This window comes from Vigna radiata, unplaced genomic scaffold (assembly GCF_000741045.1).
Source record: "Vigna radiata var. radiata cultivar VC1973A unplaced genomic scaffold, Vradiata_ver6 scaffold_357, whole genome shotgun sequence".
NCBI classification, from domain to species: Eukaryota; Viridiplantae; Streptophyta; class Magnoliopsida; order Fabales; family Fabaceae; genus Vigna; species Vigna radiata.
In genome coordinates this window covers 228059-240749 of record NW_014542188.1, presented here as the reverse complement: position 1 = coordinate 240749, position 12691 = coordinate 228059, and the positions used below count along the sequence as shown (strand labels likewise).

Here is a 12691-nt window from a genome sequence, read left to right as displayed (position 1 = left end):
TTTAGAATTTTAATGTTATATACATCTTCCACTGTTTATCATTAATCTGTTTTTTTTTTCTCAATTTGTCAATCTCTCATTTCCCAACAAAAACTCTCAATTATGGAATATTCAATTATGACATAGTAGAATTATAAAAATTCATTTCTAATTTGATTAGAAACAACCAAAACCCTATAAAACTCCATGGTTGTTGTTGCTTGATGTGATGTGGCACATTTTGACCTGAATATGATCCTTATTTTGTTTATAAACTAGATCATCCTTGATATTTAAAATCACATAAAATCTAATCTAGTAAGTTTTTATAAGCATATTACCATTAAATATGATTTTCTTTTACATTTTAAAGTACGTCAAACAATTTGTTGCATCAAGTAGGTGAACTGAATAAGGAATGCTTACAATTTGTTAAGTTTAAATACAAATTCAGGTAAACATAATCACAGACAAAGATGATACAACCATGGAGGAAACATTATAACAGCCATGGAGAAAACATTATGGTAAGAAAATAAAGCAACAAATACACATGTAATCTATCTATTATCAAAGCCTGAAGCTGCAAAGGTTCATCCATTAGTCTTACAATACACAAAGGAAAGAATCAAAGAGGCTTTGCACCACCACCATTCTCCTGTGCATTACTGACTGGAGTTGAAGAGCCACTCTTTTTAGAGCCACTATGGCCTGTGATTGTCCTTCCCATGAACTTCCCTGCCTTGCTCAATCCACTGCTAACGGCTCCAAAACCACTGCCAACTAGCCCTGCTCCAGCACCAATGCCACTGCCAACTAGCCCGGCACCGGCCACAACACCAGTACTAACCAGTCCAACACCAGACCCTACCACCGATGCTGCTCCGTCTAGTGCATCCATTGTGCTTCCTATCACTCCTGCTTCTTTCATTTTCTTCCTTTCTTCCAGTATCTTTTTCTCTTCTTCTAGTGCAGCCAGTTGTTCTTCCTTGTTAAACTGATAGTATAAGACCTGAAATTGAAACATGATTATGATTTTCAATCAACCAAGATTGCTACAAGTGACCAACATATAGGAGGGCTTAAATTATCCAAATGATGGTAAGATTAGAACATATGAAGGGAAGAGAAAAAACTTTATATACACCATGCAAAGCTCCATCATATTGTCACTGCCAAGTAAGTCATAGTATTAGAAGTACCTTTATTGTCAAGGTTCCTCGATCCTTCTTATCTTTCACCTTCAGTGTATCAAGTGATGACAGCAGCCTCAACTCCATCTCCTTTTCAGTTTGTGTGTCTAGATCATTAAGGGGTACCTGTACTACTCCCAATCGCTTATCTTGCCCAATGTCTTTATCAAAAACCTGTTTGAAGAGTCATGGACACCATTTTTGTTACTTGTCTTAAACAAATCAAATTACAGAAACAGTTTATGTTGAGTTATAGGGAGAAAAACATTAGATTTCGAATCAAAATAATAACTGCTATGACCCTGTAAATATGGATAAAATCTTGGGCTTGAACCAGGCTAAACAAAGACACAACTTCTGTCAATATTACAGAAACAATCACAAAATTTTGAGAAGTCAGTAATCAAACATAGATTATAATATATACCACTGATATATAGAACTGCCACTGGTGGAAGATCCAAAATTTGTTGTGACTAGAGGCAACAAGATATACCAACAGAATTTATGTATTAAAGAAATTCTAGTTACAAAAAGAATTGTACATGATCACAATAACAAGGTTCAAACAAATTGAGCTGTTAAACAAAAGTAATCATACTTGGAAAGAAGTACGCAGTATGTTTCTAGTCCCCATGTCAGAAACAAGAGCAGGTAAATAACCAGATTTTTATTTTCACACATATTGAGCATATATGAAAATAATTCTTTCCAATTCTTCAGTAAGTAATTGGCATAATTTAAGGGCATATATTTATGAAAACAAAAATGTCACAGAATGTCCCTAAGAAATGAGGCAGAGACTTCAGAATAAAAAGGACATAAAGTATTGGTATGGTAAAACCTCTAGAATGAGTGATTGGGTCTCCTTGTCTTCTGCAATCAACTCAAATCTCTCATTCCAAGTAGGATTCAAGTTGTTATCAACAACTTTGGTTTTATACTTGAACAATGGTCGAATATGCACAACTACATAAGGATCTGACTTTCCAATCATTTCCATATTCTTCAAAGCAGTCGCTTTCACTACAGTCACTGAAAGTTTTCCTTGGGGTTTAAGCTCCAGCTCACTGCAAGAAAACAAAAAAGGTGCTGTTTATGCTGTGTGGTTGTAAACATATTTGAGCACTACATTGAAATGACATTCCCAGTTTATTTTCTTCAAAGGTAGGGTTTAGAAGAGGTTATTTGCTGGAAAGAAGTGGGAGAAACACCTGCTTACTTACAAGAGAGAATCTCATAGCGGCAGATTGATTTTCTTAAGACTATATTGTTGTTTTGTTGCTCACAAATTTCAAAATCAAATGTAAAATTTTGTTAGAAGGTTATAACAACATACCTATTGCTTTTTTTATCTGCAGTCACAGAATAAATCCAAAAGCAAAAACTTGATGATTCACATTTACCTTAGATCACAAGGAATACCACCAAGTGGAACCACAATCCTATGGGGCCATTGAAGCATGTCAGTAACAATTGAATTCACAGTATCCTATAAAATGGTGGGTAAATGTTAGAGTTATACATGCTACTTCAAAGACGCTTCCAAGGGAAAGATGCAGTAGACAAAATAAATGACTCACATCAATCATATCTGAGATCCCAGGAATAGCTGTTAAACTTCCACCAACAGCTTTCAGAGTATAGTCAATCCTCGGCTTTGGCTGATTATATTTAAATGGAAAAGACAGAATTCAAAGAGTGAAAATAAGTTTAGTGGGGGGATCATGTGGCAAGGCTGATACAAGTTTTAAAGAATCAACTCATTTAGGCCAAAAATAGAACAGTTTTTGGTTATTAACAGTAGTTTCCCCCATTCACAATCTTTGAGAAGTGTATTATCCTAATAATGTCCCTAACTTAATCACTCCACTTAAATTGATATCTAAATACATTTAACACGTTTGATATGAAGGGACACTTTATCTACCTTTTTTGTTTTTTTTTTTTCTTAATCAACGTTATCATTTTATCCTTTTCCTTTCCCTCCTTGTAAAGATTACCTCAGCAAGTAGAGCGACAACAACAGCAGAAATGCAAGGGATCTCTTCAGAAAGTTGGAATATAACACGGATAATGGTGAAAACCTGTAGATCCTTCAACTGAAACCAAAGGCAATAATAAAACTCTAATGTTGACAAATTGTACAAGTGATGAAATTCAAGGGAAAAGTACACTGCCAAGCTAAGTCTTACCTGAATAGGGATTGATGCAACAAGTGCAGCCTCAACAGCCAAAATAATACTAGGATCACCACCCCAACGGAAATCAATATCCATTATGATTTGACCTTTGGTAAGACTCTGAACACGAATCCCTGTATGGGTGAAGAATTATGCATATAAAGATTATTAATTTATGAAATGAGAGGAAAATTTAATAAAGGGAAAGAAACACAAATAATTTTAATCGGTTTTAATGAATGCTATGCACCTAAGTCTGCAGTAGAATAACATTTTTATCACTTATGTCGAGTATGAAAAGAAAGATTCCATTTATCCTTGAACCACATTAAACTTAAGATTTCTTTTATTATCCATGTCATCTAGTTGCTTTCAGGATCAATTTGTTAAAGATAAATAAAAACAGTAATGCTGATATAAAATAGTCTAGATATTTTTCAGATTAAAAAAATAACTAATTTATGTTGATTTAAAATCATAAAATCTCGCTTTCTAAAAACAGCTGATTGAAATAAGATTTGAATCATAGTTTCAGAACTTTTAAAAGATTTTAGATTCTTTTAAGATTCTAATTATCTTGAAAATATTTGATTTAAGATATAGCCAAATTATGGTACATAAGTGTATGCAAACCCCAATTTGCAAACTAATTTTGTGAGGTTGAATTAGTTCTTACTTGCTTTATAAAATGGTCTTATAATCAATCCTAGCAAAGTTCATTAAGCCTATAGTGTCACTCACTATTAGACCACTATCAGATCACCACAAATATCGAGTCCCACACAATGTTCAATCCTTGACGAAATGAGATATGTTAGAGATCCATATCAACTAAAGATGTGGTTAACTTGTAATATATAAATGGATTTAAACTTTATCTTTCAAACTCATTTTGCAAGGCTGAGTTATGCCTAAATCATTTTCTAAGAGAAACAAATACATTCAAAACTATGAAAAAGTAATTCTTTAGTGAAAAAAAAAAAGAAAAGCATAAGATACAGATGACTAAACACAAATTATCTTGAATTTTATGATCAAATTAGTGTACGTTTGATTTCATGTAGGATTCTCTAGAATCACATTCACACACTAACTAAAATGATTTTTGATATATGTTCATATGTTTGGTTCCACCTTATAGGTCCATAGTGGAATAATAGATAAAGGCCCCCTATATATAATTATATAAGTATTTAAAAATGTAAAATATATATTGCACGAAAAAGTAAACATGTAAAAAATGATAAGATTTATTAAATTATCAGAGTTAGCAAATAACATAAGTCTAACAAATCTCAAAAAGATGTATGACATTGTTCATTCAATTTTACTTGTATTATGGTTTACCATTCAATTTATGCTCCAAAAAAATTACATGCACACATATTTATACATATGGCCAGCCCCTAAGAAAAGAAACACAATATGTATATGTAACACTTTTATAAAGATTTTATACAACTTTCTTACCTAAATTTCCTCCATTTTCTTTTTCTTTCTATTTATCTCTCTCGTTGTGTATCCTAATACATCTCACATTTACTCTCTCCTCTTCATAATACCCCTCTTACTAAAGATGAACACACATCCCAAAATGAATACAACAAGCATTTTGAATTACGTGCAAGGCTTCTATTTTTTTCCTTCAAATTTCTCAATTAAAAAAAGATAATCAATATGTGATACTTTCACTTCAATAATGAGGGAATGAAGCAAAATATTATTAAGAAAATCATACTAATTAAATTCTTACCTACTCTATTTGTAACAATCACTTTCTCTTATAAAAGGAGAAAAACCTGATGGAATAAATGTGAAGATTCTAGGATATGTTTTTCCTAACTACTATGGAGATATTGGATATTTTTATCCTAATAATCATCCCCTATTTAAAACACGTTCTAATCATGTTATATTACAGTTTGAATAAAAAAAGCAACAATTTCATTCGTTCATGAAAATAACAAAATGATATAGTTAACATTTACTTCACAAGTATAAGCATTGTTTTAATCTTGTGTGTCACTACCAAATGTGCCCAAGGTCAACCTTGGCTTCATGTTGAGGAACTAATTCTGAGTCCAAATTTGATCATAAACTAAATCAACTTTAGGTAGTTTTTATGTTGGATAAAAAAAAATTACAATTTTTGCTAGTACCCTTTGCAATAAAAACTACATCCAAAAACATAGATCACATAACTTCAAATGAATTTTGTAAAATCAATTCCATTCAAAAACAATTTTTCAACTATCGCCCAAAACAGTTAAATAATTGATCCAACGGGTAATTGAATAAATTACTTGTTTCCCCAAATTTAGAATGATAAATTGGAACGGTATATATATGTTATAGATATTATGTAACTAGTTAAAAACATCTTGGTTTCCTCCCTCTAAATAGCTTCCAAATTGGCTTCCATCATCTTGATTTCTCACCCATCAATCCCTCGGTAGGAAGCAAGAAACCATATACAGAGTATCAGTGTATTTACAAGTTAAAAAAACCAGTTTTCTTAAAAAACATCATTAGCTCCAATGTTTTGGCCATGGCTCCAACACTGATCTAACAAGATTTTTGCTTTCAAATTATGGATTGCAATATATGAGCGCATTTTTCTTTTATCTCATGGAATCCAAACAAGATTTTTTTTTCTCTATTAAATTATTATTTGTTGATAGAATAATATACTAATCAGTGGGCAGAATCCAATCCCAAAAAAAATATAAATCCTAAACCCGAAGGGCAAAGAGATACGCAGGAAAAATAGCTATAATCTTCTAACCAAATTGTCATGAACAAAAAATTCCCAAAGCTTAAGTTGTTAAGTGCAACCAGTTTTAATTGGTAAATTTACTAGAGAAAAAGTGTGCGGAGGAATCACTATTGATTGCTACCTTCTATTTTTGGGGCCACATTTCCAAGTGAGAGTTTGCTGAACTTCAATGAAGTAATTCCAGGTGGTCTGTACTCTTCTAGCAATGGTTCAACAGATTCTCTGATCACCAAAGTTGCAGCCTATGGGCAAACAAAATCCATCAATGTCAAATTATGTATTTAAGCAAAGAAGGAATACAACTCCAGATACTTGCAAGGAAATTTAAACCAAAACGAAGAGAAGGGGGTTGTGTCTAAGCATGGCATGGTTCATATTGAACAGCACATAACTAAATACAATTTTTCATAAAACTTTTCAAAAAAAAGATAAATAATACACATAAAATGAGAATATTTATTGGAAATCTTAATATTTGGATTTGAACATAAATCAACCATAAAGATTAAGTCAATAATAGCAGAGAATTGTTCACTTATATATTCTGTTTTGATCATATATCTCCAAAGGGGTTAGCAAGGAATGGGTGGAGACAAGTTTGTCTTTGTCCTCATCCGACAAAAAATCTTGATTAGTTAAAGAACAAACTTAAATTAAGGTATATTTTATAATATGTATTTGAAGTACATAATATCTTTTTAAATATAACATCATGTCTAACAAAATATTATCAGTTAAATAAAAAAGTTTACTATTAATATGTAATTGTTATAAATAAATTTACTTTTTAAAGCAAAACCTTGGCTTAGTCTTGGGCTTGGGCTTGTGCTGAGGATTGAATATCTTAAGTGTAAAGTTGGCATGACCAAAAGTCTTTTGATGGCCAAATACTAGTGACTCAATAAACTCAACAACAAACAATTTCTAGGATAGACCATAATATCCTCTTAAATTTATTCAACCCTAAAAGTTAGCTCAAAGATAATTGAGGTGCTTATGTGTGTGTGTGTATTATATCACAATCATATCTCTAAATGATAACGTATCACTAATAAGAAATTAGAACTAGAAATATGGGACATTGGATTTTATTTAAAAGGTAAAAATTAAAAGAAAACGCATATGACTACTTTAAAGAGCTTTTAATCTTGCAGTAAAATCGTCACAAAAATGGGTGGGGTTGGACAACTTTAAGATTGGTTGAAAATTTCACCCTATCTATTTGGTTGCAGATTGGATAGGATTGACCAACCAAAATTTGAAACAAAAAGTTATAAAAAGGCATGATTCATAAGTTGGCATACCAAATTATAAAATAAATAAAAAATATAATGCCAAAGTCACAAAATATTAACCTGGTAAAATGTCTATCATTATGAATTAAATAAATATACAGAGAGAGAATAAAGCAATAGTATAACATTAAACCCTAAAACTTCATTAGACACTATGTTTAATAAAATAATATTTACTAAAAACAAAATATAACCAACACACTAGATTTCAAACCTGTGCAGATCTATACTACTTAATAACTTCAGATAAAATATGAAGTAAACAAATCCAACCACTAAGTTGAAAGTTCTTACAGAGTAGATAAACATAACTACTACTTCATCACACTAATTTATTCTGACGAATAATATGCTATTAAAAAGATAAATAAATGTCATTACCAGATAACAAATTAACAATGTCCAATTTATGTGAAAATTAATCCTGTATACATAATTAGAAAGATAATATCAAATGATTCAATGGTTGAACTTATATTGTTACACCATTTTTCTTGCATTGCTATTGGTAAAAAGAGATTCATGAACACGTGATAAAAAATACTTAAGGAAAAAGTTTCTTTCGAACTGGAGTATTAAAAACAATATAGTCCAATACTAGAATTCAGAAATTATTCAAGCTTAACCCCACAAAGTCAATTTGTAAGGTAAGGATTTGACCAAGCTATATAAGCTCTATTTAAACCATAACTCTAGTGTAATGAAATTAAACACCAATCTTGAGCCTATAACTAAGGCAGTCCTAAAGTGGTCTCAACTAAGGCATGTTAGGGGGTGAGGTCACAATTACAGAAATTTTCCAACACTCACATCTCTGGCTTCCAGTATATAGTAATGTGAGTGGTTCAACAATAGATCTAGGATAAACTCCAATAACATTACAGAATTTAGATTTAATATCTAACTCAAACCTTATAATGAAAGGACTGCCAAGACTTTATAAGCTTTAAATGTGAGACTAAAAATCACCCTAGAGACTGCAAACAAAACAGTACTAAAGAGACTGTTACTACGGTGGACGACAAGTAACCACAATTAAGGTGACTTCCGAACAATAGACAAACTAATTTTGACTACAAATAAAGTATAAATAAAATATTTTTATAAAATAACAATCCCAACTAGACATTTTTGGAGCTTTTAAGTTCAAACATATAAAGAAAATCTAGTAAACTGCCCAAATTGTTGCAAATCATTACACAAATACATTACAGTGTGCAAGCACACTCACCTCTGCCACAAATGGCCAAAGTTTGGTCAGTTTCTTGTTTAGCCATTTCACCTGTAAGAGCCCATGCAAGGAAAAGTCAAGCACACTACACAATCATATTCGAATAATAGGTACACTATATAAAGTTCTTTCAAACCGACCTGTTCATATACAGGAAATGATATCCACTCAGGCAAACTTTCACCACAAATTTTCTTCAAATCATCTCTGCTAAGGGATGAAAGGAGTTTAATGTCAGCTGCCTGCAAAGCAAATGAATAATGAACGTTAAAAGTTTGTTTAAATATGGAATTTTAAGAAGATAAATCAATTATATAGAGAAATCGGAATTCTTTATATATTTTTTGGATAAGAAATTTCAAAAGAAACTGTAATTTTAAAATTTCATGAATAATTAGATTTCTTAAAAATAAAGAATTTCAAATTCAACCTAGAAAGTAAAATTTTGAAATTCTTCATATTTTCAAATTCAATTGTCTTCTCTACCCTACTCTTGGTTAGAACATCGTCTTGACTAAGATCAAGACATTATTGGGATGACTTTTTTATATTGATGTCAACTAAAGTTTTTCTATCGACGCTTATTTAAATTTTTAGGATTACTGTTGTTGTAGACCACGGTTATTTTCTCGCTCGATATCAGCCAGGGTTTTATCAGCCAATTTCAAGGAGGCTATTTTCTAGCATATGAAATTTATCGTGGCTATTTTTTTGTTGATGTTTGCCATAATTGCTTTCTTATCATTGACAACAATGTTATTCTTTGTCAATAGTATGGCAGGATTTCTTTTCTAATGCTTAATAGGAAAACTTGTGGTCAACATTAACTGGGAATTTTTTGCTCATGTCACTCGGGAAAATTTTCAGCCAATATTGATCTAAAAGTCAATAAGACGTACAATCAAGAAACAGCTTCATCAATATTAGCTGAAAAAATCTTAACAAACTATGACCAAAAAATAACATCAACCGGTATCAACTAAAACTATGATCAATATTGATATATTTGAATTACTAACACAATTGTTTGATATTTAATTTATTTTTTCTTTTTGCATTTGGTGGTAATTGAAATACTTTATCCAAATGAGAAAATTTTCAACAAATTTTAATTGCCTTATATAAGCAAAATATTTGAAATCCGGTACAATTTTAAATGAAAACAATTCAAATTTAATGTATTTGAATGTCTTAGAAATTTTGAAATTCCCTATCCAAATGTAAGGTAAGACTAGAAAAGAAATGTTTAAACAAGATATTTGTTTAAACAGAACATATGAACAACTTAGAACACAATTTCAAATTTTTTCTTTCTCTTTATTTCTCATTCCTACATACATTTCAAAACCGACGTGCTCTGTTTAAACCGGAACATTTCAAGTAATTTTTGGTCCTTTGGTTTAATTTATTGATTGATAAATTTTCTTTTGAGATTTAGTTAAAAAAAAATAAAAATTAAGGCTGGGGTTTAGAATCAGAACCACACATATGGCAATTTGTCATCCGATGACTTACACTTGTCATGCATTCTACATCAACTCCTTTATAGAAAAAGAGAACTTATTTCCACACATCTCATTTCTTTCCACCATTTCATTCCATTTAGTCACAAAAATACTAACATAGAAATCTGTATCCCTTCCCTATTATATCATTTGCCATTTTTATGATGAAATTTCATCGTAATTTTTAATCAATCTAAAGTGATAGAATAGTCAAGCAATTACCCTGAAATTTCGAGCAATCTCATTCTTGAGATCTCACCACCGTGTTTAAATTTCCACAACTTAACTTTTTTTAATATAAAAAANTACTTTATTAGAGAGCATAGAAGAATACAACTAGGGACAGAGATATACTGCAGACAACAACACATCTGAAGATTCAAGAATGCAGCAAAGCTGCAGTTCATATAAGTCAATGCAAGCTACCAAAGGAAACAACCATGAGAAACACCAAAAAGAGGCCACAGACATAATCCTATCCCACAACAAGTTCAAGGGAAAAGAAACACTCTTAAAGTGTAAGCATGTTGTATAAACAGCACACGGCTGCAAAATCCATACAGATTGTTTCAAGGGAAAGTGGCTATAAATAAACAGCACACTACTGTACGTTGCATAAACAGCTATACAGTTTTGAGCTTCCTTCCTTTTTACCATAACCTTTATTCTAAACCACCAAAAAGGGCTCCAAACCAAAGTTGTGAAACACATTCACATAATGCTTATCTAGGAATACTTAAAGATTATTTCAATGGAAAGTGGCTAATTTACAATTCAAGGAAAGATGGATACAGTTTCTAAACTGGGTCTGCACAAGTACAAATATCAGGAGAAAGGGCCACATGAGGCCTCTGAATATGCAACATGTTGTTAGTATTAATCTTGTTAAGTACCACTAGACCTAACCTTTTGAGGGAGATTCGGACTTCAAAATGGACTTGCCAATATTGGGAACTTAGATTCCTAGAAATAGAGTTTAGAAATCGAAAATAGGATCTAAAAGAAAATCTTCCTGAAAAATACAAAGTCCAAATTGTCTCATCTTATGAACAAGCAAAAGATAGATTTTAGTTGAGCATGAATGAGAGGTTGTGCTTCACTAATTTCTCTATTATAAAGGTGAGATAGTAGCTAAAGGAGGCACTAACAAATGTAAGGTCTACTCGGTAAGTGCAACATCGTTATGACTTGTTCACTTCTCAAGTCCACATGAGAAAACAAAACTCCTCTTCATGAAAGAGGTAGAAAAAATAATAGAATTCACAAATTTAAAGTTCCACAAATCTCGTTTGTTTTCTTTAATGTTGTAATAGAGTTCAATTGCAACATTTTCATATAAAGGGGCATTTGAGTATTTCAATAATAACTCATAAAGCTAATTATAGTGAAAAATTTTAATTAGGGTCAACCGGTTATAAACATAATTAGTGTAACACATGTTATTATTTTGATGTCCTAATTTCCACATCAGTTGTGGAAGGCCATGGAAGATTGTATTTTACTACCCAAAAGAAAACTAACCAGTACTACTACTCATTAGGTTTTGCTTCTGCATTTTACTGAACAGAAAATTCAGCAAATTGTTGAAGCATCTCCTTTTGAGCCATGATGTTTCATCCTCTAACTTTTAGTATTCATCAATCAAACTAGGTATCGTTTCCCTACGATCCATTTTCACATTGATTACTTGCACCAAACCCGTATGATAATCTCTATTATAACCCACAAGAGGATTATTCACACCCCCTGAACCCAATCCTCACCAAATTTATGCTCTATTCATCAACATTTTTCCCTATTGATTGCAAAACTGAAAAATTCCCCCACCATGATGTTCTCTATTCATCAACATTTTTCCCAACACAGCCTAGTTTATAAAATCCTCGCCATCTCTCAAAACACGAATCAACAAAGCAAAAGTCAAAGCATGATTGAACTGAAAACAAAAACCATCATCACCCATACCTTTGCAATTCTTTTGGCGCTTCGGTACCTCATCATGCGTGCCCATCCAGCCATCAATGCGATGCCGAACACCAACCCCATGAAAATCCCAGAAAACAAACCCATCTTCCGAGATGCCAATCACCACCTTTCCCCTTCCAACACCAAAAACACAAACCCAAAAGTCAAACCAGAGACACCCACATGAGAAAAAGACACAAACTCAACCCTCGAAACCGCAAAACAAAACCCAAGTCAAGCCAAAAACAAAACTTTCAGTGAAATTCGAGTAAAACAGCCCAAAGGGTCTCACTTTAGAAGATGAACGCCAATTGGAATGAGGTTTTTCAGAGAGATCAAAACTTGGAAGCAAAAGAAAATCCCAAGGTGTTAATTTTGGTGGTAATGGTGGGATGTATGGACAGGGTTTCCTTCCAGTGTCGTGTAAGTGAGTTTTCAAAACTGTAAATTATGCAAACCTTCTCGTTTCTAACGTTACTTTCAGTGTTGTGGGTTCATCTTCTCTCCCTCCACAAGATTATAAAAAAAGCATTAAAAGCATTGTAGCTGACTTGTAGGGTCTCC

At 32.0% G+C, this 12691-nt stretch overlaps 1 protein-coding gene across 2 annotated transcripts; it reads right to left on the bottom strand.

Moving 5' to 3' along the window:
- Nucleotides 1-352: 352 nt before the first annotated feature.
- LOC106779217 (synaptotagmin-5) lies at nt 353-12691 on the bottom strand. 2 transcript variants are annotated; one of them, XM_022776496.1, is made up of 12 exons: nt 12586-12691; nt 12128-12261; nt 8798-8899; nt 8658-8708; nt 6253-6373; nt 3368-3489; nt 3176-3274; nt 2756-2836; nt 2579-2664; nt 2017-2242; nt 1182-1346; nt 353-991 (listed from the first exon to the last, which is right to left on the bottom strand). In XM_022776496.1, the coding sequence occupies exons 2-12, from the start codon at nt 12230-12232 to the stop codon at nt 608-610; spliced, it is 1542 nt and encodes a 513-aa protein (XP_022632217.1). In that variant the 5' UTR covers nt 12233-12261; nt 12586-12691; the 3' UTR covers nt 353-607. The 2 variants fall into 2 exon arrangements, with proteins under 2 accessions (XP_022632217.1, XP_014522774.1); XM_014667288.2 differs by having other exon boundaries at nt 12420-12651.